Raw genomic sequence first — 27,629 nt, forward strand, 5'->3', positions numbered from 1 at the left:
ATTGCATCAGGATTTGCTTTCTCTTGTAATTCTACTTTGTATCAGTATTGGTGGAGTAACACTTATCTGAATATAAATACCATCTCTCATAGCAGCCTTCCTCCTATGTCAATCAGATACTTTGAATTCACGCATCTCCCAACCTATTCTAAACTAAATTAGAAGAGGACATAAATTCTAGATACTTTGGCTCTGCCAAGAAAATGTTCTACCTTTATTTCTTGGAAGATTCTATCAGAAGAATGTAATTACATGCTGTGAAGGAAGTAACTAGATTCTGAACCTCTGACAAAAGTGAAAGTCAGAATATACTGTTGGACTTAAATTGAGATCCTGTTAACTTCCCAGTGCAATCTGGGAAACAAGTATTCAAAACATAATAAATTATATCATTCTTATCTTTGACATGCTCAGCACAAATAACACACTTTCGAAGGAGTAAGTCCAAGAAATGTGAAAGATAGTGAAATATAAACTTAGCCTATTTGAGATTTTAAGTTTCATGAATCACTGAAAAATAAATGTACCACAATTATACTTTTTTTAAAACATGACCAAAATAAAAGTCAGTATTTACTTGAAAGAGAAATCAGTCATCACTTTCTTATTTATTTAGTTATTTGCACTTTAAGTTCTGGGATACATGTGCGGAACGTGCAGGTTTGTTACATAGGTAAACATGTGCCATGGTGGTGTGCTGCACCCATTAACCTGTCATCTGCATTAGGTATTTCTCCTAATGCTATCCCTCCTCTAACCCCTCATGCCCCAACAGTCCCCAGTGTGTGATGTTCCCCTCCCTGTATTCATGTTATCATTGTTCAACTTCCACTTATGAGTGAGAACATGTGGTGTTTGATTTTCTGTTCCTCTGTTAGTTTGCTGAGAATGATGTTTCAGCTTCATCTAGGTCCCTGCAAAGCACATGAACTCATCCTTTTTATGGGTGCATAGTATTCCATGGTGTATATGTGCCACATTTTCTTAATCTAGTCTATCATTGATGGGCATTTGGGTTGGTTCCAAGTCTTTCCTATTGTGAATAGTGCTGCAATAAACATACGTGTGCATGTGTCTTTATAGTAAAATGATTTATAATCCTTTGGGTATATACCCAGTAATGGGGTTGCTGGGTCAAATGGCATTTCTGGTTCTAGATCCTGGAGGAATTGCCACACTGTCTTCCACAATGGTTGAACTAATTTACACTCCTACCAACAGTGTAAAATTATTCCTATTTCTCTACATCCTCTCCAGCATCTGTTGTTTCCTGACTTTTAATGATTGCCATTCTAACTGGTGTGAGATGATATCTCATTGTGGTTTTGATTTCCATTTCTCTAATAACCAGTGATGATGAGCGTTTTTCATGTTTGTTGGCTGCATAAATGTCTTCTTTTGAGCAGTGTCTGTTCATGTCCTTTGCTCACTTTTTGATACTTTTTTTTTCTTGTAAGTTTATTTACGTTCCTTGTAGTTTCTAGATATTAGCCCTTCATCAGATGGATAGATTGCAAAAATTGTCTCCCCTTCTGTAGGCTACCTGTTCACTCTGATGATAGGTTCTTCTGCTGTGCAGAAACTCTTTAGTTTAATTAGATCTCATTTGTCAATTTTTGCATTTGTTGCCATTGCTTTTGTTGTTTTATTCAGGAAGCCTACCTATGTACTGAATGATATTGCCTAGGTTTTCTTCCAGGGTTTTTATGGTTTTAGGTCTTATGTTTAAGTCTTTAATCCATCTTGAGTTAATTTTTGTATAAGGTATAAGAAAGGGGTCTGGTTTCAGTTTTCCGCATATGGCTAACCAGTTTTACCAACACAATTTATTAAATAGGGAATCCTTTGCCCATTGCTTGTTTTTGTCAGGTTTGTCAAAGATCAGATGGTTGTAGATGTGAGGCATTATTTCTGAGGCCTCTGTTCTGTTCCATTGGTCTATACATGTGTTTGGTACCAGTACCATGCTGTTTTGGTTACTGTAGCCTTGTAGTATAGTTTGAAGTCAGGTAGTGTGATGTTTCCAGCTTTGTTCTTTTTTCTTAGGATTGTCTTCGCTATATGAGCTCTTTTTTGGCTCCATATGAAATTTAAAGTAGTTTTTTTCTAATTCTGTGCAAAAAGTCAATAGTAGCTTGATGGGGATAGCATTGAGTCTGTAAATTACTTTGGAAAGTGTGGCCATTTTCACGATACCGATGCTTCCTATCCATGAGCATGGAATGTTTTTCCATTTGTTGTGTCCTCTCTTAATTCCTTGAGCAGTGGTTTGTAGTTCTCCTTGAAGAGGTCCTTCACATCCCTTGTAAGTTGGATTCTTAGGTATTTTATTCTCTTCATAGAAATTGTGAATGGGAGTTCACCCATGATTTGGCTCTCTGTTTGTTTATTATTGATGTATAGGAATGCTTGTGATTTTTTTTTTACATTGATTTTGCCTCCTGAGACTTTGCTGAAGTTGCTTATCAGCTTAAAAAGATTTTGGGCTGAGGCAATCAGGTTTTCTAAATATACAATCATGTCATCTGCAAACAGAGGTAATTTGACTTCCTCTTTTCCTATTTGAATGCCCTTTATTTCTTTCTCTGCCTTTTGCCTGATTACCCTAGCCAGAACTTCCAATACTATGTTGAATAGAAGTGGTGAGAGAGGGCATCCTTGTCTTGTGCTGGTTTTCAAAGGGAATGCTTCCAGCTTTTTCTCATTCAGTATGATATTGGCTGTGGGTTTGTCATAAATACCTCTTATTATTTTGAGATATGTTCCATCAATACCTAGTGTATTGAGAGTTTTTAGCATGAAGGGGTGTTGAATTTTATTGAAGGCCTTTTCTGCATCCATTGAGATAATCATGTGTTTTTTGTCATTGATTCTGTTTATGTGATGGGTTATGTTTATTGATTTGCATATGTTGAACCAGCCTTGCATCCCAGGGATGAAGCCAACTTGATTGTGGTGGATAAGCTTTTTGATGTGCTACTGGATTCAGTTTGCCAGTATTTTGTTGAGGATTTTCGCATCAATGTTCATCAGGGATATTGGCCTGAAATTTTGTGTATGTGGGTGTGTGTGTCTCTGCCAGGTTTTGGTAACAAGATGATGCTTGCCTCATAAAAAGTTATGGAGGAGTCCCTCTTTTTCTGTTGTTTGGAATAGTTGCAGAAGGAAGGGTACCAGCTCCTCTTTGTACTTGTGGTATAATTTGACTGTGAGTCTGTCTGGTCCTGGGCTTTTTTTGGTTGGTAGGCTATTAATTACTACCTCAATTTCAAAACTTGTTATTGATCTATTCAGGGATTTGACTTCTTTCTGGCTTAGTCTTGGGAGGGTGTATGTGTCCATACAAATGAATGTTTATTCATTTCATCCAGATTTTCTAGTTTATTGCATGAAGGTGTTTATAGTATTCTCTGATGGTAGTTTGTATTTCTATGGGGTCAGTGGTGATATCCCCTTTATCATTTTTTATTGTGTCTATTTGATTCTTCTTTCTTTTCTTCTTGGTTAGTCTGGGAGCAGTCTATCTATTTTGTTGATCTTTTCAAAGAAACAACTCCTGGATTCATTGATTTTTTGAAGGGTTTTTCATGTTTCTATCTCGTTCAGTTCTGCTCTGATCTTAGTTATCTCCTGTCTTTTGCTAGCTTTTGAATTTGTTTGCCCTTTCTTCTCTTGTTCTTTTCATTGTGATGTTAGGATGTTGATTTTAGATGATTCCCACTTTCTCCTGCGGGCATTTGGTGTTATAAATTTCCCTCTAAACCCTACTTTATCTATGTCCCAGAGATTCTGGTATATTTTGTCTTTGTTCTCATTGGTTTGAAAGAACTTATTTATTTCTGCCTTAATTTTGTTATGTACTCAGTAGCCATTCAGGAGCAAGTTGTTCAGTTTCCATGTAGTTGTGTGGTTTTGAGTGAATTTCTTAATCCCGAATTCTAATTTGATTGCACTGTGTTCTGGGAGACTGTTATGATTTATGTTCTTTTGCACTTGCTGAGGAGTGTTTGACTTCCAATTATGTGGTTGATTTTAAAATAAGTGTGATGTGGTGCTGAGAAGAATGTATATTCTGTTTATTTGGAGTGGAGAGTTCTGTAGATGCGTATTAGGTCCGCTTGGTCCAGAGCTGAGTTCAAGTCCTGAATATCCTTGTTAATTTTCTGTCTCGTTGATCTGTCTAATATTCACAGTGGGGTGTTAACGTCTCCCACTATTATTGTGTGGCAGTCTAAGTCTCTTTGTAGGTCTCTAAAACCTTGCTTTATGAATCTAGGTGCTCCTGTATTGAATGCATGTATATTTATTATAGTTAGCTCTTCTTGTTGCATTGATCCCTTTACCATTATGTAATGCCCTGCTTTGTCTTTTTTGATCTTTGTTGGTTTAAAGTCTGTTTAATTTGAGACTAGGATTGCAACTGCTTCCTTTTGCTTTCCACTTGCTTGTTAAATATTCCTCCATCCCTTTATTTTGAGCCTATGTGTATCTTTGCACATGAGATGGGTCTCCTGAATACAACACACCAATGGGTCTTGACTCTATCCAATTTGCCAGTCTGTGTCTTTTAATTGTGGCATTTAGCCCGTTTAGATTTAAGGTTAATATTGTTATGTGTGAATTTGATCCTGCCGTTATGATGCTAGCTGGTTATTTTGCCCATTAATTGATGCGGTTTCTTCATAGAGTCAACGGTCTTTACAATTTGGTATGCTTTTGCAGTGGCTGGTACCAGTTTTTCCTTTCCATAGTTAGTGCTTCCTTCAGAAGCTCTTGTAAGGTAGGCCTGGTGGTGACAAAATCTCTCAGCATTTGCTTGTCTGATTTTATTTCTCCTTTGCTTATGAAGCGATTCTCTTGCCTTGGCCTCCCAAAGTTCTGGAATTACAGGCATGAGCCACCATGGCTGGCTCAATACTTGTGTGTGTGTGTGTGTGTGTGTGTGTGTGTGTGTGTGTGACTGAGTCTCACTCTGTCACCTAGGCTGGAGTGCAGTGGCATGATCTTGGCTCACTGCAACCTCCACCTTCTGGGTTCAAGTGATTCTCATGCCTCAGCCTCCCGAGTAGCTGGGATTACAGGCATGTGCCAACACATCCGGCAAATTTTTGTATTTTCAGTAGAGACAGGGTTTCACCATGTTGTTCAGGCTGGTCTCGAACTTCTAACCCCAAATGATCCACCCACCTTGGCCTCCCAAAGTGCTGGGATTACAGGCATAAACCACCATGCCCAGCCCTGATCCACTGTGCCCAGCACTATACTTTTTATATGCATGTATTTGTGTTTTCAGTTTGAGCAAGGCAGAATTTTTACTTACTGTTCCCATTTTAGACATTTTCACAGTAAAGTTTGAGGAAAGGCAAGTCAGTGGTAATTTGTAGAATGTAGAATTTTTAAGTCAATTCGTTATATATCTATAACCAAAGAGACAGATTCTCAACAAATCATTTCCAAATTTAATTTTTAGAAATTTATTATAATTAATAAATACCAATCAATTTATAATTGGTTAATAAGTATTCATTTATAGCTACTTTGAGCTTAAACATAAACTAGCTGCGTATTATAGAATAATTTCTTCTTACAAACAGATTATGACCTAGTAGGGGATATAAGAAATATGTAAAACAGTATTATAGTATGTACTGAGGAAATCAAAATGTATAATTAATTTTATAACAATTGAAGATAACATTTAGTAATGTGTTTGTTGTGTGGTACCGACTACAAATGAAATGATAATTACTATCACTGGGACCTTAATTAATTCTGATTTTTTGATTTACAGATTTTTAAATATTCAAATATATTATTGTAGAAAAATACATTTTGTCAACTTTTCCATTGACAAAATGCATTGAAATTTTACCATGCTGATATTTTTGAAATTACCCTTGGGGAAGAAATACGTGTAAAAAAAAATCACTTAACAAATCATACCAAAACTCTTCAATTTTCAGGTAGTAAAATCTCTATATATGAAAAAGTTAAATACAATATTGAATGTGAGGACAATTTGTTCTCCAGCTTTATTTTGTGAATCGTGTGCTATTTTATGATTTTTGTTGTTATTTATTAAGAAGTGGCAGTATCCATACATGCCTGTAATTTGTTGCTTGTGCTCCACATAACTCTGCTTGTTTTTCAAGTATCGGTCACCATAAAAGGGAAGAAATATTTTTTCTCTCAGTAATTTCCCACTGATATACTTCAGAATTTACTTTTATTCTTGCAATTTATCACTAGAGTTCCACTACGAATAAAGTCCCAGACTAAGTTTGGGGAAAGTAATACTTAATACTTAAAAAAATAAATAAATAAGATCTTATAGCTGTCTGATTGAAAATTATTAACCCTATTTAGAAGATTAAAATATTTTTCTATAGTCTATAATAAAATGGATAGCACAATAGTCTAGTTTGCAACTGATTTGCAGTTGGGAATGAGGAAACAGTTCACCTTTGAAGTTATAACAGCATTTTTTTATATTGATTTCTTTACCCTACCTTTTAATTTTTGATTATGCATTTCTTAGTCTATTAAATTCATTAAGCTTTTCTTAATCTAACTTTAATTTTTATAAAAGTTGATCATGTCAAGCATCTATTTAAGAGGATCTATTTTATTTTTAAGAAAGAAAAATTTATGTCAAATCCAAATATATAGAATATCTCAATAAAATGTACAAATACCTTCAATTAGATATAAACAAGTAAAATTGAATGATGTGGTCAACTTAGTTAACAAAATCATAAATGCTTGATGTGTTAACAGCAACACTAAAGCATTGCTACCAACAAGAGTTAACATCTAAAAGTTGTATACTACTTTCTGACATGTGTTCTTTAAAATGTGAACAAATCTAGTGTCATTTAAAGTAGTATTATTTAAAAGATTACAACTGCATAAGATACTTATGTCCATGCAGAAATGAAGAAAGTAGAATGTATGCTGGTTCACATAATATGAATATAATGTGATATAATACACACACATATTACATATGGATTGAAGACTGGGAAACTCTCACCATTCCAGTGATAATTAGATCTCAACATTGCTTTTTAAAATTTCACCTCTTGAAATAATTTTTTATTCGAAATGGTTAAACGGATCATTAAGTCCCATAAAGCGCTAAAGAAGAGAGTGAATCTTGAGCCACATGATTGAAAGTCAAAATTCCGAGTTTATTCATTTATCATATCATATCTTTGGTAGGTTATTTTTAAGCCCCTTCACTTGCAAGGTAGTGCCAGGCTCTTAGAACCGAGGGGTTATGCATTAGAACAGATGGCACTTTCAGTTAGAAATCACCTATTTTTAGTACAGAGTATGTAGTTCATATCTATAGAAATTATATCTATATAATTGTTTAGTCACACCTTTAGTAATAAGTCTATATTTACATGAAGAATCATACAAAAAGTTTTTCTAAATCATGCCCCACCCCTTGCTATTAAAATGAGGAATGAAGATCTAGATCCATAGATGAAATTCACAGATGGGATTTTGTATCTGTGATTGGCAGTCTAAATGAGATTCAGCGTCAGACATGCAGCACCATTGGCAGAGATAAAGCATCAAATGAAAAGTCAGGGGATAATGGCCAGTTGTGCATATCATTATTTTTCTTCTGCTTTCAGGCAGATACACACTGTAGCGGCTGCCACTCACTCTAATTACTAGGCCTGGAGTGACACAGCAGGATATTGCTCTCTGAATTGCTAAGCATCCTTCAGGCAAAGACAATAATTACAATATTCTGATTTCAAAATGATAATATTTTGGGCTCAATACTGTGATATAAGAGGATCAGAATACACAATTAATTTTTAGAACTGCACCATGCCAAATGAAGCATCTTTTTATTGTGCCATTTAGTTACTTCTACCACTTATATCTCATACAGTCATGTATATGCATATTAATGTACAGTATATTTACATGTGCAGTATGTAATTTTAATGTGTATTGGTGTGCATATGTGTATCAAGAAAAATAACGCTTTTAGACTATCCCCGTTACTATTGACTAATTGTTCTCACTTATTAGATGTAATATCTCTGGGATCAATTTATTTACTTTTTGCGTAGGTAAGGGTGAGAGATAATTAAATGACATAAATTTAATATTTACAACGTTTCTACTTTTGCCTAACACAGTGCTAGTATTTTTATGTACTTTATTTTGTTGAATTCTCACAAAAATTGACTAAGTATGTGTAATTATTTATAAAGCATAATCAAGATGACTGAGTTTCAGACTCCTTCCTTATACCATACACAAAAATCAACTCCAGAGGGATTAAAGACTTAAATGTAAAACTCAAAACTGTAAAAATCCTCGAAGACAATCTAGGCAATACCATTCAGGACATAGGCACAGGTGAAGATTTCATGATGAAAATGCCAAAAGCAATTGCAAGGAAAGCAAATATTGACAAATGGGATCTAATTAAACCAAAGAGCTTCTGCACAGCAAAGGAAACTACCAACAGAGTGAACAGACAGCCTACAGAATGGGAGAAAATTTTTGCATGCATCTGACGAAGTTCCAATATCCAGCATCTATGAGGAACTTAAACGATTCACAAGAAAAACACAACCCCATTAAAAAGTGGTCAAAGGACATGAACAGACACTTTTCAAAAGAAGACATACATGTGGCAAACAATCATATGAAAAAAAGCTCAACACCACTGATCATTAGAGACATGCAAATCAAAACCACAGTAAGATGCCTTCCCACACCAGTCAGAATGGCTACTATTAAAAATTCAAAAATAATAATAACAAATGCTGGCAAGGTTGTGGAGAAACAGGAACACTTATACACTGTTGGTGGGTGTATAAATTAGTTCAACCACATCAAAGACAGTGTGTTGATTCCTCAAAGACCTAAAGACAGAAATACCATCTGACTGAGCAATCCCATTACTGGGTGTATACCCAAAGGAATATAAAGCAGTCTATTATGAAGATACATGCACACATATGTCCATTTCAACATTATTCACAATAGTGAATACATGGAATCAACCCAAATGTCCATCAAATGACAGACTGGATAAAGAAAATGTGTTACATATACACCACAGAACACTATATAGCCATTTAAAAAAGAACAAGACCATGTTCTTTGCAGGGACATGAATGGAGCTGGAGGCCATTATCCTTAGCAAACTACCATAGGAACAGAAAACCAAACACTGCGTGATCTCACTTATAAGTGGGAGCTAAATAATGAGAACACATGGGCAAATAGAGGGGAACAACACACACTGACTGGGGCCTATCAGAGGGTGGAGGGTGGAAGGATGGGGAAAATCAGGAAAAATAATGGGTACTAGGCTTAATACCTGGATGATGAAATAATCTCTACAACAAATCCCCATGACACAAGTTTATCTGTGTAACAAACCTGAACATGTATCCCTGAACTTAAAATCAAAATGTTTTTTAAAAAAAGGATCACTGAGTTTCCAGAAGTTAAATAACTCCCCGGAAGTCAAACAGCTAATATAAGATAAAACTGTGATTCTAGGTGGGTTTTCTTTGCCTTCTAAATCTATGATTTTTCAGATACAAGTTGTTTAAAGCAGGGGACCCCAACCCCTGGGCCACACAGCAGGAGGTGAGCCAAGGGCAAGTGAGCGTTACTGCCTGAGCTACCCCTCCTGTCAGATCAGTGGCAGCGTTAGATTCTCATAGGAGCAAACCCTATTGTGAACTGCTCCTGAGAGGGATCTAGGCTGCCCGCTCCTTATGAGAATCGAACTAACACCTGATGATCTAAGGTGGAGCAGTTTCATTCCGAAACCATCCCCACCACCAGCCCATTTGTGGAAACAATGTCTTCCACAAAACTGGGTCCCTGGTGACAAAAAGGTTGGGGATCGCTGATGATCGACCTAGAGTGGAACTAGACATGTAAAAGAATCACGGTTTCCCTAGTAGTGAGATGTTTGCTATAATATGAAGAGGCTAGTTTTGTTTATTCAAAAGATTTGTCAACGTTAGGAAACCTATTTGATATATATTTTTGAGCCCTTCCTCTGTTCCCATTTAGTTGTATTAAAATGTAATGCACCAATACTGGTTGTTCAACTGGTTGGCTTAAAATTACAGCACTTCTCTGACTTTTCACCTGTTTCAAAAATTTATATCAATGCTAGAATAGTTGTCCTTCTCAACATACAGCATTCATATAGAATTTAGAGGTCACAAACTCTAATGCCTGTAACTTTCAGAACTATGTGTGAACCATATTGAGTGTGAAATAACAGAGAGCGTGGTGCCTGTTGTAAACTGGAGCCTGCAAGTTCCTTGTGAAAGGATTTAGATCCACTTACAAACAAACAACATCTTAACCAAACAAAACACTCAGATATGAATTAATTCAACCCAAGGGATCAAGTATACAACACTGCATGAAAATTAAATGTTGATAGATATTTGAGTACCTTAGAAGTTAGTATATTAACATATTATCAGGATCCCGTTAAATACTATTCTATTTCTTTAATTATTCCTTCTGTGAGCACCACTATTTTCAAAGACAGTGAAGGGGTGCAGGCTCTGATACTTGTCTTCAGAAATACTCCTTTAAACATAAAAGGTATAACGAAACCATGCCTCAAGACCTGTTTCAAGGTCAAATATGGTTATCCCTGTTTTGTAAGTGGGAAAATTAACTCACTGGGGAAACTTAAATGCGCTATAAAAGACTTCTAAGAAATTCAATTACATGCTTTGGAAGTCCAGCACTTCAAAGTTGATATTAGAGATGATAAAGGTTTTAAAGTTCATGAGTTGTTCTTTGGGGAAAAATACTAGAGAAACCATCAAGGTTTTGCAGAGGCACTGCCAGAGTTTCCTAAAGCTCACCCTCAGGTGCGAGAGCCATTGGGGGTGTTGATCTGGCCTTTGTGACTGTCCAGGCATGTCTTCTTCTTCCCTGCCTCCTCTTCGTTTGCCTTCCTGAAGTTGTGATCTCAGGGGATGAGGTTCCTCTTCCAGAACAGAGGCGTAAAGAAGAACCTCTGGGTCAAAGTCGTTGCATGTGGCTCTTTACTCTTTCCTGTAACTTCCATATCCAATCACGATGTCCTGGTGGCCTGTGTGTGTGTGCACTATGCAGAGCTCAGACTGTTTCATGCTTGCTTCAAATGAAAGGCCAAGCTCTGTGGACCACTTTTCTGTCTTCTCTGTCTTTCATTTTGTTTTTGCTATTTCTCCCTGTTCAGCAGCTTCGAGTGAATAGATTGGATTACGAACTGATGCAGACCTTTTTATGCAGACAAAAAAACCCAGGCTTTGTTTAGAAAATGACATTTGTTCTCCAGCTTTCTCCTGAAAACATAAGAGTCTCTCCTTTTTAAAATTTTTCTTTCCACTCAGACACCATGGTAAATATTTCAATTCATTGGGTAGAACTTAGTATGGGCTGTCTTAGGCACAGTCTTTGTTTCAGGGGTTCCTCTGGAGGCTGTTGATGAGGAATCTCTGGATGCAACCTCAGCTGCATGTGTTACTGTGTTTTCACAGGAGGCGATCGAGATCGGATGACAGCAAATCATGAGAGCTACCTCCTCATGGCAAGCACCCAGAATGATATGGAAGACTGGGTGAAGTCCATCCGCCGAGTCATATGGGGACCTTTTGGAGGAGGTGAGTGTACTTTAAAATCATGGAAAAACAGAAAGGTAGAGCAAACCTGTTCATCCCTTTCCCCCAGCGAATGCTACTATTAGCTCCTGTATTCAAGGGGGTGAATGTTAAAATAAATTGTAAATTGTTCAACATTATTTTTAGACATATATCTTTGAAAATCCTGCAGGTTTAATTTACATCATGTATCATTAATGACGAACCTTCTTCTGTGAATATGTTGAATGATAAAAATTGGTGGGTGTTTTTTAGTTTTGCATTTTCCCATGTTACCAACAATACACAGTTATGGGACTCACACTGTAAAACTAGATTAGTTAAGAACAGCTAGACATAAAGTGAGAAATTTATGACTAGTGGTTCTGGAAGATATCCCAGCCCTCAAATGCTCAATTGTATCAAAGAGGAATGCCACAACTTTTGATAATAATCTGATGATTATTGGAGTAAAAACATGCTTCAGATCAGTTAAGTGTTTGTAAATTTGAAAGTAAGATTTAAAAGGTTTGAGTTAACATCGGATTGAGAATGCACCATGTCAAGAATGAGCTAAAAAGATGCTATGAATAGAATTAAACAAAGGAAGAAAAGATTAAAGATGTGATCTTGGTATGCCAAAAAATAGAAAATAGAATCATATAAACAGAAAACTTATCTAATGAAAATGAGCAAATGGACCAAAAAAAAAGCACAAAATTATTTATCTACAACCACAGTATATTTCCAAGAACATAATGCCTAATTTTTATACGGTGATATAGTTAAAAATAAATTGTATTAGGTCAAAGTTACACTTTATAAACAATTACAATCCTTATATTTATTTTCCATTCTTGTGTATATTGTCAGCACTCTGAATTGAGACAGTGATTTTTTTATCTCTAAACATATCAGATGTTTCTTTGACTGACTGACCATTTTATATTTTAAAATAACTTCAGAAGTTTAGTTTTAAAAGTTGGTAAGTTGAAGTTAAAATAGTAAAGATTCATTGAAAACATGATATTTTACTAGATTAATGGCACGTGTTTGTAAAGTGTCTGTTTTAACAGTATCTTCTGTTAGGGAAAGGGAAGGGTCCTAACCAGGATGACCATTCATTCCAATTTCCTTAGTAAGAGCGGTTTACAGCCTTTGTCCCAGGCTAATTACTGATCTTGCTACCTTTCACTCCCACGGTATTCGAGTTTGGATGACAACACATACGGTTACCTTATTCATAACCCAAAATGGCTAGCAAGTGACTATGTAAAATACTTGAAAACACCAGCTGAATCCCCTCTCCAGTACCTTAGCAGAGGATTCCTCATAGTTATGCAGTAAGGAGTTCCCCTTTATCCATGGTTTCAGTTGCCACTGGTCAACTGCAGTCTGAAAATATTAAATGGAAAATTCCAGAAATAAACAATTCATAAGATTTAAGTCGCACGTTGTTTTTAGCAGCATGATGCAATCTCATGCTGTCCTTCCCAGGATGTGAATCGTCCAATTGTTCAGTACATTCACGCTGCACACACTACCCGCTGCCCATTAGTAGCCATCTCAGTGATCAGATCAACTGTCACAGTATCACAGTGCTTGTGTTCAAGAAAACCTTGTTTTACTTAATAACTGACCCGAAGTGCAAGAGTAGCTAATATTGGCAATTTGGATATGCCTGCTTGCCTGCCTGCCTGCCTGCCTGCCTTCCTTCCTTCCTTCCTTCCTTCCTTCCTTCCTTCCTTCCTTCCTTCCTTCCCTACTTCCCTCCCTCCCTCCCTCCTTCCTTCCTTCCTTCCCTCCTTCCGTCCCTCCCTCCCTCCCTCCCTCCCTCCTTCCCTCCTTCCTTCCTTCCTTCCTTCCTTCCTTCCTTCCTTCCTTCCTTCCTTCCTTCCTTCCTTCCTTCTTTCCTCCTCCTTCCCTCCTTACCTCCCTTCCTTCCTTGTTTATTTTTATATTGGGTTTCTGTTCAATTGTTTTTGAGGCAATTTTTATGAAAGTGTCTAGTCCAGAATCTGAGATCTGAGGAGAGTGATAATTCATTAATAGTGATTTTGTTTTTCGTTTTTTTGTTGTTGTTGTTGTTTTTTGAGACGAAGTCTCCTTCTGTTGCCCATGCTAGAGTGCAATGGCACAATCTCAGTTCACTGCAACCTCTGCCTCCCTGGTTCCAGTGATTTTCCTGCCTCAACCTCCCCAGTAGCTGATATTACAGTCGCCTGCCACCACATCCAGCTAATTTTTTTGTATTTTTAGTGGCGATGGGGTTTCACCATGTTGACCAGGCTGGTCTCAACCTTAGGTGACCCACCCGCCTCAGCCTCCCAGAGTGCTGGGATTACAGGTGTGAGCCATCGCGCCCAGCCCAATAGTTCTTGTAGCTCTGATTGCTTAGCCACTGATTGTTAGCTCTGATTGTTAGCTACTACTAAAATCAGATCTTTCCCGTATATTTCTGCCTCCTAATGAAAAGAGTTGATTCAGAGACCCAGCAAGGCAATAAGAATACTATTTGTTAATAATCCTTACGATGAACAATTGGCATGTAGGCAAACAGAGGTTAATTAAGAGGTAACGTGTTCTTGCTTAGCCACAGACCAAGTGCACAATCTTGGATATGTAGTTTTACTTCCCTTACCTTTGGTTTTACTCACTTGTGAAATAAGAAAATTAGAAGAAAAAAATACTTTCACTTCCCAGCTCCAAAATCCTGTGATTACAGGAGTTCTTTGTAGATCAGTGCTCAGGTCAGTGGATTTTTCTGTTGGCTGAAGTGCTTGAAGAGCAGCACTGTTTCTCTTGGTGGTGCTGAGTTACACTTTGTGGTTCTTTATTTTCTTAGCAGTGTGCTGTGACACAGAAGGTAAAATACCATTTGAACAACAGGGCAGAACTAAATAATAATAATCCTTTCAATGACAAAAGATGACCTACATGGGTATGCTAGTCAGAGTAATGATGTTTTTAATGGAAGAACCTTTTTAACACTCCTCATGGTCTTGTAAAGCTTCTGCCGAATGTCTGGGAAGGAACACAGTGGCCTTGGGGGTCAGCTGGGGTTAAGGCACCAACATCCAAATCAGTTCATGGAACAGCCAGGTGGATGAATGATTAACCCAGCAAGTAAATTGTCCAGTGAGTAGGACTGAGAGGCTTGGTGGACATGGGGGCTGGGGTGCAGAAGGTATGTGCAAGAGCATGGACGAATGTTGAAAACAGAATTGGTTTGCAAACTATGCCTGGAGAAATATATATGTGTGTGTAAATACACCCACACAAATACGTGTTGATGTTTTTGCAGCTTTACCCACAGACTCTTTGCCACTGGATTTTAAATACTTTTCTGTTTTAGGGACATACACATACACATGCATAAATACGTTTTCAGGGTATGCATGTTAAATCAGTGCTCACAAATGAATTCACTTACAAATGATTTGGAAAAAAAGTAAAACTTGTATGGGAAGAGAATAAATGCAGGTATGAAGGGGCAAAAAGTTTACCCCCTAGGGGTTGGTTTGGTGCCCTGTGATTTCTGGAGGGGCTGAGCCAGCCAGCTGTAAAAGTGTTACACAAGACAAGAGCTGGGAAGTCGACACAAAGTCAAAAGAAAAAGAAAGGGGTTCACACCGCAGCGTGGCATTCTCCCTCCTCCCCTCATCCTGTTGTGACTGCACCTGCTGCATGTGACCGGCGGGCACTGGAAGCAGCCGCAGCCACACAGCCTTGGTGAGGAGCCACCGCAGCCCTGCCAGCTCCCTCCCAGCTCTCATTGAGAAAAGGGGAGACGGGAGCAGGAGGAGGGGGAGGAGACGCTCCCTGCAAAGCTGCCTCCCCCTGCAGATCCAAGGAGCCTCTTGGAATGGGCACTCGACTGTTCTGACGTGGTGATTCCCTCAGGAGTTTGAAGACAGAAAGGAAAGGGGAGAAGCCTGCAGAGAGCATCAAAGGATGAGGGGTGCTATAAAAGGAGCAGGGGAGTCCTTTGAAAGAAATCTATCATGCACTGAAATGCTTTCTGGAGAAGGTGCCATTATTTTCCTCCCCTCTTGCTCAGATGAAAGGAGCCAGCAAGGACAGTCCTGAAATTTTCCTCAGGGGCCTTTTTGTCATTGTTCCTCTTTCCTCTTGCACAGGGCTATTTGCTGACCTTTCCAGAGGAATCTCAGTCCAGCTGAGAAGACAGTTCTTAATAAAAACAAAAAAATACAAAAACCAATTCCTGCTGTTTGAATGAGAATGGTAGCTTGCTTGCTGCAGTTCTTTCCCTTTTGGAATGTCTGCAGAAACTTAAAAACAAAAACAAAAAAAAACCTTAAAAACTCCCTGGATTAGGCAAGAGAAAAGGAAGTATTTTTGCTAAAAAGGAATAAATGAGAGGTGGTAACTTATCCCTAAGCCAGGACCTGGATGATCAAAACCTTCAAGTTCTAGGAATCAGCACTTCAAAAATAACAAATAAACAAGCATGAGGAGTGACTGTGGGGTTTCGCTCAGAGGCAGGTTTTAAAGGAAGCCAAAACCGGGTTCAGAACTTCGGGCCTATATGATGCCTGAAGACCGGAATTCTGGGGGGCGCCCCGCTGGTGCCTTAGCCTCAACTCCTTTCATCCCTAAAACTACGTACAGAAGAATCAAACGGTGTTTTAGTTTTCGGAAAGGTAGGTAGATGATATGATCATGTCCTTTTTATAAATACAAATAATATTCATATTCTCTTAGGTTTTAAGGTCTGTTTATGCTCAGATAAAATGGGAGTTTGGAAACCAAGAGCTTAGGACTGTACAAGAGTGATTTGTGTGTGTGTCCTTGCTTGTCTATATTTATTTTCTGATGTTCATTTAAATCTGTGTATTATTGTCTGTGAATAGGTGGGGTAGGTGGGGCTTAAAGAATAGTGATCCTATGGGGATCACCTTGACTGACAGGGTCCTAAGCAAGCTGGGCTGACCGTCCTCAGAGGAGGGACCAGAGTGATCTTGGGCCCTTCCTACACCCGAATCAAGCAACCACGTTCTGACCCCTCAAAACAGAGCCCTCGCAAATCCCTGTGCTGTGTTCCCGTCACCTTGGTTTTGATTCTGGCTGCCTGTGCTTGCCTCACCTCCCGTGCTGAGAAAAATTTGATAATCAAATTATCCGGTTTTGATTCTGGCTGCCTGTGCTTGCCTCACCTCCTCTGTTGAGAAAAATTTGATAATCGAATTATCCGGGCTGACCCATTTTCAAGAGGCTTTCAACCATATTGATGAATATTTGCTGGGAATAGGAGTCACCCTGACTTTTCAAATATATTGCAAGGCGGCACTGGGAGAGGGCAAAGATAAGAACTATCAGGAACAGGGGTGGGAACATAGAACAACTTACGATCAATAAAAGAAACTAAGACATTTCTGAATTGACTTATTTTAGGGGAATTAGAGAATATAAAATAGGTAAAATAAAATGTTTTCAGGAAAGGCTTATGGATCAAAATATTTAAAAACATCTTTTTGCTTTAAGATGAGGATAATTAAGTGGAATGGCTGTTTAAATAGAAACTAAGTAATTATAATGTTAATGACATGTACAGTAAGCTAATAATTTAGTGAGGCCCTGAATTGAATGACATCTAGGGTTGTTTTTCTCCCTCACACCCTTTTTTTGATTTGCCACCCATCAGTTAATCTTCCCTACTTAGTAACTAACAAAAAGTAAAACAAAAATAAGAAAAATCAAAATTACAAAATATGATGGAAACTTTTTTTTTAAGGAAACTATTGTTCCTGCAGAGTGTTTTCCTTTGCGTACCTAAGACGTGGCAACAATCACTGTCATATATTATCAGCAAGGAATTCAGGTGTTAATTTACATTCCTATCTCATCCACAAAGATAATTAAATGAGAGATGCATGTCTCATATTTTTATAGGTCTACAGGGATTTTCTGAATACCATAGGATTGCATCATTGATAGAGAAATTAACAATGACAGAAATTTTTAAAGGCTCAGGGACTAATTGCTTAAAAGATAGTTTCCTCTTCTAGTTCCCCAGCCCATCAGAAACTAAGCTGGTTCTATCCAAACACAACTTTTCCGGGTTACTGCTGTTCATTTGTAACATGAGATGTTTGGAGGATTATTAATGTATCTTTAAATGAGTTTTTTTTTTTTTTTTTTTTTTTTTTTTGGCCTTTGCCACCTTTCCGTCTCCCATAGAATCCGTGTGAACACACTGCTGTTCCCGATGCCTTCCTCCCTTTCTCCTTAAATACCAAGCGGGGAAGGCAGTGCCTGGGAACAACATTCCCATGGACTGGCAAATGGCCAACACCGAGTAGGGCACAGCTTCCATCTATCCTCTCCTGGGGGGCTATTTTTAAAGGCTGTCCTTTGCTCTGCAAAGCCTTAGCAGTTTGGGGACTGTCCAGCGTTTGAACCAGGATGAAGAGTTTTTTTATTTACGAAGCTGTATTCTGCTTTCTGTCGAAAGGAGAAAGGAGAGGAGGTGCAGGAAGCGTTCAGCGGTTTTACGCTTCCTTTCCATTCTCTGGAGCCCGCTGCATTCCAGGCTCTCTCTGTTCAAGGGCTGCGTGCCCACAGTTCTGCAGTGGGGCCCTGGGAGCACAGGCGCTCAGCTGCTTCAGCCCCAGCCCGCAGCCACCTTGCTCTGCTGCACTCATCACTCAGGGCAGCAGCAGCATGACGCACAGGGGTTTTACATCTTTATTGAAGGTCTGACCTTGAAAAGAATGAACTCGTCTCTCAATTCTGGGTTCCTAAAACCATGCCACCTTAAGAAGAGTGTGTTCTTTTGTGCTTTATTTAATTTCCTGGGTACTCAAGTGTTTCAAGAAATGGCCTGGATTTCTGCGTTCCTCTCCCAAACCTGTCCGAGAGAATCAGCTTAAGTCATTTTAAGGAACACAACAAGGAGAATATTTGAAGCCAGGAAAAATGCCCAGAAGTTAAAAAAAAAAAAAAAAAAAAAAAAAATGTTGACGTGGCTACTTTTCCTGATTCACATGTAAAACATGTTTTGTTTTGTTTTTTCTTTTGTCTTTCTTTCTTTCTTTCTTTCTTTTTTTTTTTTTTTTTTTTTACTGTTGTCAAAAGTAGGCCAACAGCAGAGGAGACATGCTGCATTTCTAGCGGTTTTAGAAATGCTGTCAGGATAAAGTGTGGAGTTGAGTAAAAGTTTCCAGAGGCCTAGTTACATTAGAGCTTGCATGTTGTACAAGCTGAAACTCACCTCTCAGAGCACCTTTCTCTTCCAGACCTCTTCTGTTCTTTGCCACCCTTTCATCTCTCACTCTTTCGGTACTAATTAAGGTCACTGAAAATGATTTCCCAGTGGTTTGAAAAATCCAGGAACCAAGAAACATCTATTAGGCAGGAAAGTGGGGATTGTGGTGCTTTGAATTTATGTTCCGTTGAGATAAAGATTATAAGTGAATTTTTTACCCTGTTGATTTTGAAACTACAATTTTTCTTTCCCTCTATAACAAGACTATTGGCAGTATAACCAATCCTTTGATTACCTGGGAATGTATAACACCAGGGTCTGAGCATTTGGGTCTAGTCATAAGAGGCTAGATTCCTTGATTGTTGTGATCCCAGGATGCTAAATTAGATTTTTAAAGTCCGACTCTATCTTGATTTTTTCATGAACTGCTCCTTTCTTGGAGATAAGTGATCATCAGGTCCTCAGTGGCTTTTCCTACACAGCAAACGCTTGGTGATCATGTACCATAGTTTCTTCTTTATGTCCTTCCAGCTCCGTTTCCATTTCCATCACCTTCACTCTTTGTGCCTTTATTGCTCCATGTATGCAACTTACTTTAACCTAGTGGCTTTTCAAGACAGCATTCATCCTCACCTCTGTCATCCCCAGCACTCTTCACAAATTCCTACAACACACAGGCCATCTTGTGAAGCATTTCCCTATCTGTATTTCTAGAACCGTGCTATCAAGCAACTTTCCACAGCTCAAAAGATTTTTATGATCCCCTATTACTCACAGGAGGAAGTCCTATTTCAAGTAACTATAAAGGCCCTCCGACAAATTCTAACAATCCCCTGGAGTATAAACCCCCTAATTCCCCAGACTGTTTCATCCTTTCTCCTAAACACATGTCCTACATGTTTCTTCACTTTGTTTCCTCTGCTGTGATGCTTTCTTCCCCATTGTCTGTCCCAACTTTATGCTCTCTTCAAGGCATCACTGGCTCTAATTTCTTCAGCAAGCTTTCTCTGTTTAACAATTATATGCTCCTAACTCTATAGCTCTTATGTTTTATTTTATTTGTATTTATTTGTTTGTTTGTTTTGAGATGGAGTCTCATTCTGTCATCAAGGCTGGAGTGCAGAGGTGCAGTCTCAGTTCACTGCAACCTTCACCTCCTGGATTCAAGTGATTCTCCTAGCTCAGCCTCCTGAGTAGCTGGGATTACAGGCACCCACCACCATACCCAGCTAATTTTTGTATTTTTAGTAGAGATGGGATTTCATCACGTTGGCCAGGTTGGTCTCAAACTCCTGACCTCAAGTAATCCTCCCACCTTGGCCTCCCAAAGTGCTGGGATTATAGGCGCAAGCCACTGCACCCAGCCTACAGCTCTTACATTTTACATATGCTGATTCTTGGCCACTGTATCCTCATAGCCACTTTGAGTTGCTTTATACACATTTGTAGTATACACACATGCACACACACACACATATTTATTCCCAAAGTGGAGAATGGCAATAGATCTGTTCAATCAGGGATTCAAGATTGATTATAAACCAGTGAAGTGCAGTGTTACTATCTATCTATTCCCACGAGTCCATAGGCAATAGAATGTCTTTACAGTGGTGGTGGACAAGACCAACATCCTCTTTAAAATGTATTGTATGTTATGTATGTTATAATCACATTTATGAAAATGGATTTGTCCAACAAAATACCACTATCCAAATCTATATAATTTTAAAACATGTATAAATGACCAGCTCATTAATTCATATATCGATGTTTCATGGCGCCTCTACCAAGTGGTGCTGGGAATGAGAAGGTAAACAAACAGGTTGTCTCAAATCTATGAATTCACAGACTTCTTGGGAATAACAAAACATAAATAATTACTTTGTGATAAGCAATACACCAAATTAGCTATTAAGTTGGAGGTGCCCCTGAACAAAAGGCTGACCACAGGCTCCTGTGGAAACCCAGTGATTCACATAAACTAAAGGAAATCAGGTTTGGTCTTTGAAAGTAACAAAAAGACATTTTCTCCTATGTGATACTAACATAATGGTGAGAATGCCTTGGAAAAATTATGTTTGAATTGAATTAATATAACATAGTGAAAAATGAAAGACTTTTAGAATCATATGGAGCTGTGTTTATATCCCAAATCTGCCACTTTCTAGATGTGTGACCTTAGACAGGTCACCTACCATCTTCAAGTCTTTTTCCCTGTTTGTAGAAAAGGGACCCCCTTGTAGGATGTCTGTGAATGCCAAATAAAGAAATACATGCAACTTGCCTGACTTGGAACCTAGTGTCTATAATTACTCCACTGTTCAAAGACCTAGTCCACTGGGTCGCTATGTACACCTTCTAACACTTTCTTAATCTTTCCTGGCCTTTATTATTTTCCTTCCTTCCCCTCTCTGACCTTGAAAAGGGTAAAGGTTCTACCAACATTCACTGGTTATGATAGACCTTGAGCTCCTTGGAGTAAAGGCTTTCTATCTATATAATATTTTGTGGCTACTTAGAAAGTTGGTGACAGAGTGAAGTAAGCTTCGCCTGTCTTTGTTTCTTAGTTCTGTACTAAAATAGATGTATTTTACTTTGGTTTGCCCATTTACTATGGGTGAATATTCATTTTAATGGAAAATTCTTGCCATCCTGGTGATACCAGGATTTATCCTGCTAGCAGAGTTGCAGTAGGCAGAGGATAAGTCAAGGCAAATTCCCATTGTGGCTGAGTATGTGATCTATAGACAAGAAGGGATAAGGAACCCAAAATTAATGGCAGAACTCAAGAATTGTCAATGAGTTTCATTTGACATTGAAATTATTCATTTATTTTCTTTTTTTTTTTTTTTTTTTTTTTTTTTTTGAGACGGAGTCTTGCTCTGTAGCCCGGGCTGGACTGCAGTGGCCGGATCTCAGCTCACTGCAAGCTCCGCCTCCCGGGTTTATGCCATTCTCCTGCCTCAGCCTCCGGAGTAGCTGGGACTACAGGCGCCCGCCACCTCGCCCGGCTAGTTTTTTGTATTTTTAGTAGAGACGGGGTTTCACCGTGTTAGCCAGGATGGTCTCGATCTCCTGACCTCGTGATCCGCCCGTCTCGGCCTCCCAAAGTGCTGGGATTACAGGCTTGAGCCACCATTTATTTTCTATTATTGGAGAGGTAAAGTGTTTTGTTTCCATGCATGCATTTATTCCATAAATGTTTATGGGGCATCTGTGTGTCACCCATCTTGATAAGTTCCAGGGACATAAACAAAAGGCCTTGACTATGGTAAAATAGAATTAAAGCTTCGGAGTCCTTTACACCTGGAACCAATCCCAGTGTGGTCCTTGTGTCTGTGGCACCTTGCCTACACCTCTCCGAAGCTCATAGGATAGATGTACAGTATGTAACTGCTTTCTAATACTTATAATAATAATAAATGTAAAACAATTATTTCATTATAATAAATGTAAAAGTAAACTCCTCTTTTTACTAGTCCAGCACAGGTTAGGCATCTAAATAAATAATTTCCATGCAAAATGTTAAGGAATAAAGAAACATATCAAGCTTTGTGTCTAGGGTAGGCGATGAGGCAATGGAATGTCAGTAAAGACTTGACATAGGAGATGTATGAGTTGACTCTTACAGGATAAGGTTTCCTACGCTGACTTACAAAGGCAGGACCTACCTTCTAGAAGGAGGCATGAAGACATGACAAGCAATACATAGTTCAGCATAGTTTGAGAGCATATTGTTTGTGAGGAAACAAAAGAAATGAGAGTGGAGATGTCACAGTGCCTGGCACACAGTGGATACCACCTAAACATTGTTGACTGAATGGAGGATGAAGAAGCTGAGATCAGCTTGTGGGGACTTTATTTCATTAAAAGGAATGTGGTTGCAAAGACAGGCCGATGGGCACCATTGGAAGAGGTGAAGCAGAAGAGTGGCATGATCCAATTGAAATATTATGAAGTCCACCATGGCAGCACTTGGCTGGCTTGGGATCTCTGCTCTTCAAAAAATCATAGAAGAAATACTGAATATCTAACCTAATGCAGTGGTAAGGAGCTTGGAGGCGATCAGCATGGTGATTAAATGAGTAGCTTGAAGGAAAGAGGAATGTAGGTTGATTCTCAGATGGCACTTGAATGTTTTGGGGGAATAGCTTGTATGTACTGATAACCAAAATTAGGATTAAAGGACACAGAGCAGGTTTTTAAAAAGAGATGACTTATTCAGCTTTAGAAATTTTGAGTTTGAAAATGTTTGAGCTATCCCTATTGAGAGTTCTACTGGGCACCCAGAAATCCAATGCTGGAGATTATAGCAATAGCCCAAATTGAGATACAAACCTGAAAATAATTAATATGTCGTGAAATTAAGTGGAGTCTAGTAGAGTAACTGTATCAGGTTAAGTAAAAACGGAGCTGAGGACAGAACCCAGATAACTATTAAAGAGTGTAGTAGTTAGCATAGTCAAGAAAGAGACTGAGAAGGGCATTGAGAGGCAAAAATCATGTAACATGTGAAGTGTCAGGAAGAAGAAGGAGACTGACAGTTTTAAAGGGAGTGAGACAAGAAGTAATACAAAGAACAAATTTGGCTGTCAATGATTTGGCAACTAGGAAGTTATTGGTGACCGTAGAAAAAGCCATTTTATTGTTATAACTGGGTCAGATATCAAATTGCAAAAGTTAGAAAGTGGATGGAAAATGATGAAAAGGAGACAGAGTCACATACTTCACTGGGAATTCAGGAGCAAAGAGAATATGTAGTTACAGGGCACAGAGTCGAAGAAGGTTTAGATTCATCTTTGCTTATTTATTTTCAGGAAGAATGAAATATGAATGTATTTATAGCATCACAGTCAGTCACTTCACAGGCAGCCTCTAGCTATTGGCTCTATAAATCACATGTAAAGGGGGACCCTCTCAAACCCTGAAGGCTGTGGCGGTTTCTCTCTTGCTTGTTCCACTGGAAACAACCACCTACCAGTACAATAAATTCACCTGTGTGATTTACTTTCTCAATCCAGTGAAAAGTCACATCCTGGGTGATGTTTTATGACACATCAATGTACTTTCACATGGAGGAGAGGTAGGCATGATATTCATCGCCGCCCACAAATACTGGGGACGGTTTTGTCAGAGTGTGTGAAAACTTGCTGGGAGTTTAAGTGGACGTAGCTGGAACTGTTCGCGTGACCCACATCCCAGGGAGTATTGTTAATAATCTACTAGTCACTGTGTCCTTTCTTCATGCTCTTAGCTGGGGGTAGCACATGACCTTTGTGCTTTTGTGTTAATTTTAAAATTTGAAGTTTCACTGCTCTCTCAAGGAAATTTTTAAATAAATCTGGGTTTTTTTAAATGATCTTTTCCCATCAATAGCTTTCCTCCCAAGGAGCATTCTTATGCAGAAGGGCAACCCACATCTACCATTTTAAGCCAGAAATATTTGGCACACTCTATTTCCAGTGCTACAGAATGGGGAGTGTACGTCTATTAAAATTCTTTACTCATTCTTTGCAAGACCAGTTCTACAGCAGAAAACTCATTTTCTGACAGGAATTGTAAACCATATATACATGTTGTCTACATGCTTTAAAACTTTTTTACATATTATACTGCTATATTAAAGGCATCAGCTTTATAAAAAGGAAATTGCTTTGGGGGACAGCATGCTTATTGAAGCTCCAGAGTATTTTCCTTCTCTTTTTTTTCCTGACCTCCCCCAACTCCCAATTTACATTTTCTCTGCACAAATCATTGATCCTAATGTGATGGGAGGAATTGAGGTCAGAAAGCTAATAAATGGCAGGTGTCTTCCTCCATTGCTGTTTTCAGCCATTGTGCATACTACACAGTATTGTGTAATAGACACTGAGTGGCTCTGATATCCCACTGCCTCAAACAAGCCTTAGCTCCACCATTTACTGCTGTGTGACATTTGGCAAGTTACTTGACCTTTCTGTGCTTCAAGCTCCTCCTCCTTAAAGTGCAAGGAATGGTGGTGCCTGCCTCACAAGGTGTTATGAATTTTAAATGAGAGAAATGCAGGTAAACTGCTTGTAACGTGCCTGGCATATGTAAGTACAGCTTAGCTATTATCACTTTTTAAAAGCACAAAAAAGGTACATGGTCTTACTCGGTTGTAGAATGTACTAATATTTTTAATTACTAGAAAATGAGGACTCACGATTGTGATTACATAAATAGGAAAAGGACTGATCTTCAGGAATGAGCAAAGATTTTAAAGCTAAATAAATCTGAATGTGGACTTCCATTCTGCCACTTGGTGCTCTGTAACTAACCTTAGACAGATTGTTTCATCTCTCTGAGCCCCAATTTTCCGAGTGAAAAAGAGAGAATGATAGTTACCTTACGTGTTTCTTATAAAGATGAGAGAATATTGTGAGGGACTCAGAGTATAATAAATACTTAATGAATTTAAGTTTCTTACTATAGTTTTAAATTCTTATTTTATTATAAAGGCAAACCTGCATGCACAAGAAAGTAAAAAGGAAACCAAATACACGTCTAAAGCAAAACACCCCTTTCTTTATTGCTTCCTTGAGTTGTTGGGAAAAGAAAAAAATCCTGAAAGCTTTGAGAAAAGAATGTTTGACTGTTTTTCATTACTGTATAAACCCAAATTTTGGAAGCTTTGTTCATGTTTGTAGCACACAGAGTCATTGAATTACAACATCTTTAGTAGATTTTCTGTTGGATTTGCAGAGAACCCTTAGGTAATATATTTATCAATCCAAAGCAAAAATCCAAAGTAAAAAAAAAAAAAAATCACACATACATAAAATTTATTTCCAAATGTCAACATATTATTTTCTTAAATGATCTGTAAGTCTTCTAAAAGGCTATTTACTTAATTTTGGCAGGATATAGTTCAAACAGTAGAGGCAAATAAGCATGACGTTTGTTTTCAAAGCTCTCCACAGAAAGGGTCTATATTCTCCAACATAGCCAATTTGTAAACCTTATTATTAAAACACTAGAATATCTCCAAAAATTGTTATTACCATTGAATGGATTAGAATTTTGTTTTGCTGAAGGAATAGAAAACTGGCTTAAACGCACGTCAGCTTGTTTTTCTCACATTAAAAGCTATCTGGACAAAGGTGCGGCCAGTATTGGATCAGTAGTTCAATAAATTCAGCCTCAGCATGTCTGTTAATCTTTTAGCCTTTCCCTTGTGATTGTTGCCTAATGGACAAAAGATGACTATAACAAGAGCCAGTATCATGCCCAAGTTGAAGACAGGCAAAAGGAGTGATTGACAATTACAAATGCTTTTCCTTTTCATCAAGAAGGGCAAGTCTTCCTAAAGGCTACAAGAAGACTTATTGACCAGGACTATGCCTCGTGACCACCCCTCTGCAAGGGAAGTGGAAGAAGTATTTAATTGTCCAGCTTCTATAATGGAAATGTCAAGGGAGAAGGGGATGTCAGTGTCTGTTGGAGTTGGTGAATAATGTTTGATACACGATTATCAAGGAACTATTTGTTCTAAAGTCTACAAACCAAGCTAACTAGCCCTGTTGTCTGCTCTAATCTTTACTGCCCTTAGAAAACACTATTTCTAATTCTGCTTTATACACTTGAATATTGACATTAGGTTACTCAACATTATTTCCTAAATAGAATATGTGTATTTCATTAGTGCTAAATTTTATACCAGTTGTAGAATAGTTGTGTTTCCTGTTATCATTTCTACCTGAGCTAAGAATATTTTCTTTGGTAACAATTCTTTATTGCTTGAAATGTGACAGTTTTGCACTACTGAATCCATAAAGACATGTTACAGGTGGGGGGACAAAGCATCTGTTGCTATGATCAAATCCTTAACCTAATGGCTGTTAAATAATTCCCCATACATTCTGAAGTCTTACCTAATTTCAACATGCACCACTTACTTTTCTTCCCCTTTTATGAAACTCCTTAGACAATTCCAATAATTTCGTGACATTCATTCCATCTGGGAACATTGGAGTCACATTTGCTTTGGCTGTTTCCCCCCCCTTTCTCATAGGTTGATAATTTTTACCAAGCTACTACCTAATATTAATATATTTCAAAAGTATTATCTCTTAATGAGTGAAGTACTGAGGATGAAATAGTGGCTGTTTTTGGCCCAGGTGTATACACCAAGGAATGTATGGTTTGTAGGTATTACAAAATCATTAATAAATCTAACTAAAACTTGGCCTGCTTTTTACTGCCACCACGTACTGCCAATTCTAAACAATGTACTTGATAAAATACCCTACCTGTTAGGGCAAGTCACCGTGACCCCACCTCTCCACTTTTAGTATGCTCTGCTTTGTAAATTTCAATTTTCCACTTTCAAATAAGTTAATAGTTTAAGACATGCAAACAGTGTCTGAAATATTTTGTATGGGAGAAAATTCAGGGTTTCTTTTCCTGGTTTTATCACCTTGATTACAGTCATGGCATCCCAACTTGAGTAGAAACAAAAGGCGAAAAAAGAAATAGGATTTAAGTGCAAATTGGACATAAATATAAAACTGTAATAAAGGTAGAATTTGACTATTTTCTGCAGCATATTTCTGCTTTTAAACTATTGAATACCATTCCTTTCCTAAAAGGAAAAAAAAAATGAAAACCCCAAACTCAAGTTACATTTATTACAGTTTTTCTTATTTCAAAATGGATATCTCAAACTCTGTATTTCTGTTTTGGTTTTGGGCTAAACATAGAATACAAGAAAGGGGCAGCATAAGGTAAATTCA

At 38.1% G+C, this 27,629-nt stretch overlaps 1 protein-coding gene across 4 annotated transcripts in view; it reads left to right on the forward strand.

The window, feature by feature from the left end:
- Window positions 1–27,629, forward strand: part of ARHGAP24 (Rho GTPase activating protein 24) — a 529,930-nt gene that overhangs the window by 432,088 nt on the left and 70,213 nt on the right. For 3 of the 4 annotated variants that reach the window (XM_007999132.3, XM_007999137.3, XM_007999134.3), the window contains one exon: window positions 11,550–11,672. In XM_007999132.3, coding sequence (XP_007997323.2) covers window positions 11,550–11,672 — 123 coding nt within the window. Of the gene's footprint in view, window positions 1–11,549; window positions 11,673–15,288; window positions 16,313–27,629 lie in introns of those variants that run through there. The other variant, XM_007999135.3, reaches the window with a different exon arrangement.

Source organism: Chlorocebus sabaeus, chromosome 7 (assembly GCF_047675955.1).
Source record: "Chlorocebus sabaeus isolate Y175 chromosome 7, mChlSab1.0.hap1, whole genome shotgun sequence".
Classification (NCBI taxonomy): domain Eukaryota; kingdom Metazoa; phylum Chordata; class Mammalia; order Primates; family Cercopithecidae; genus Chlorocebus; species Chlorocebus sabaeus.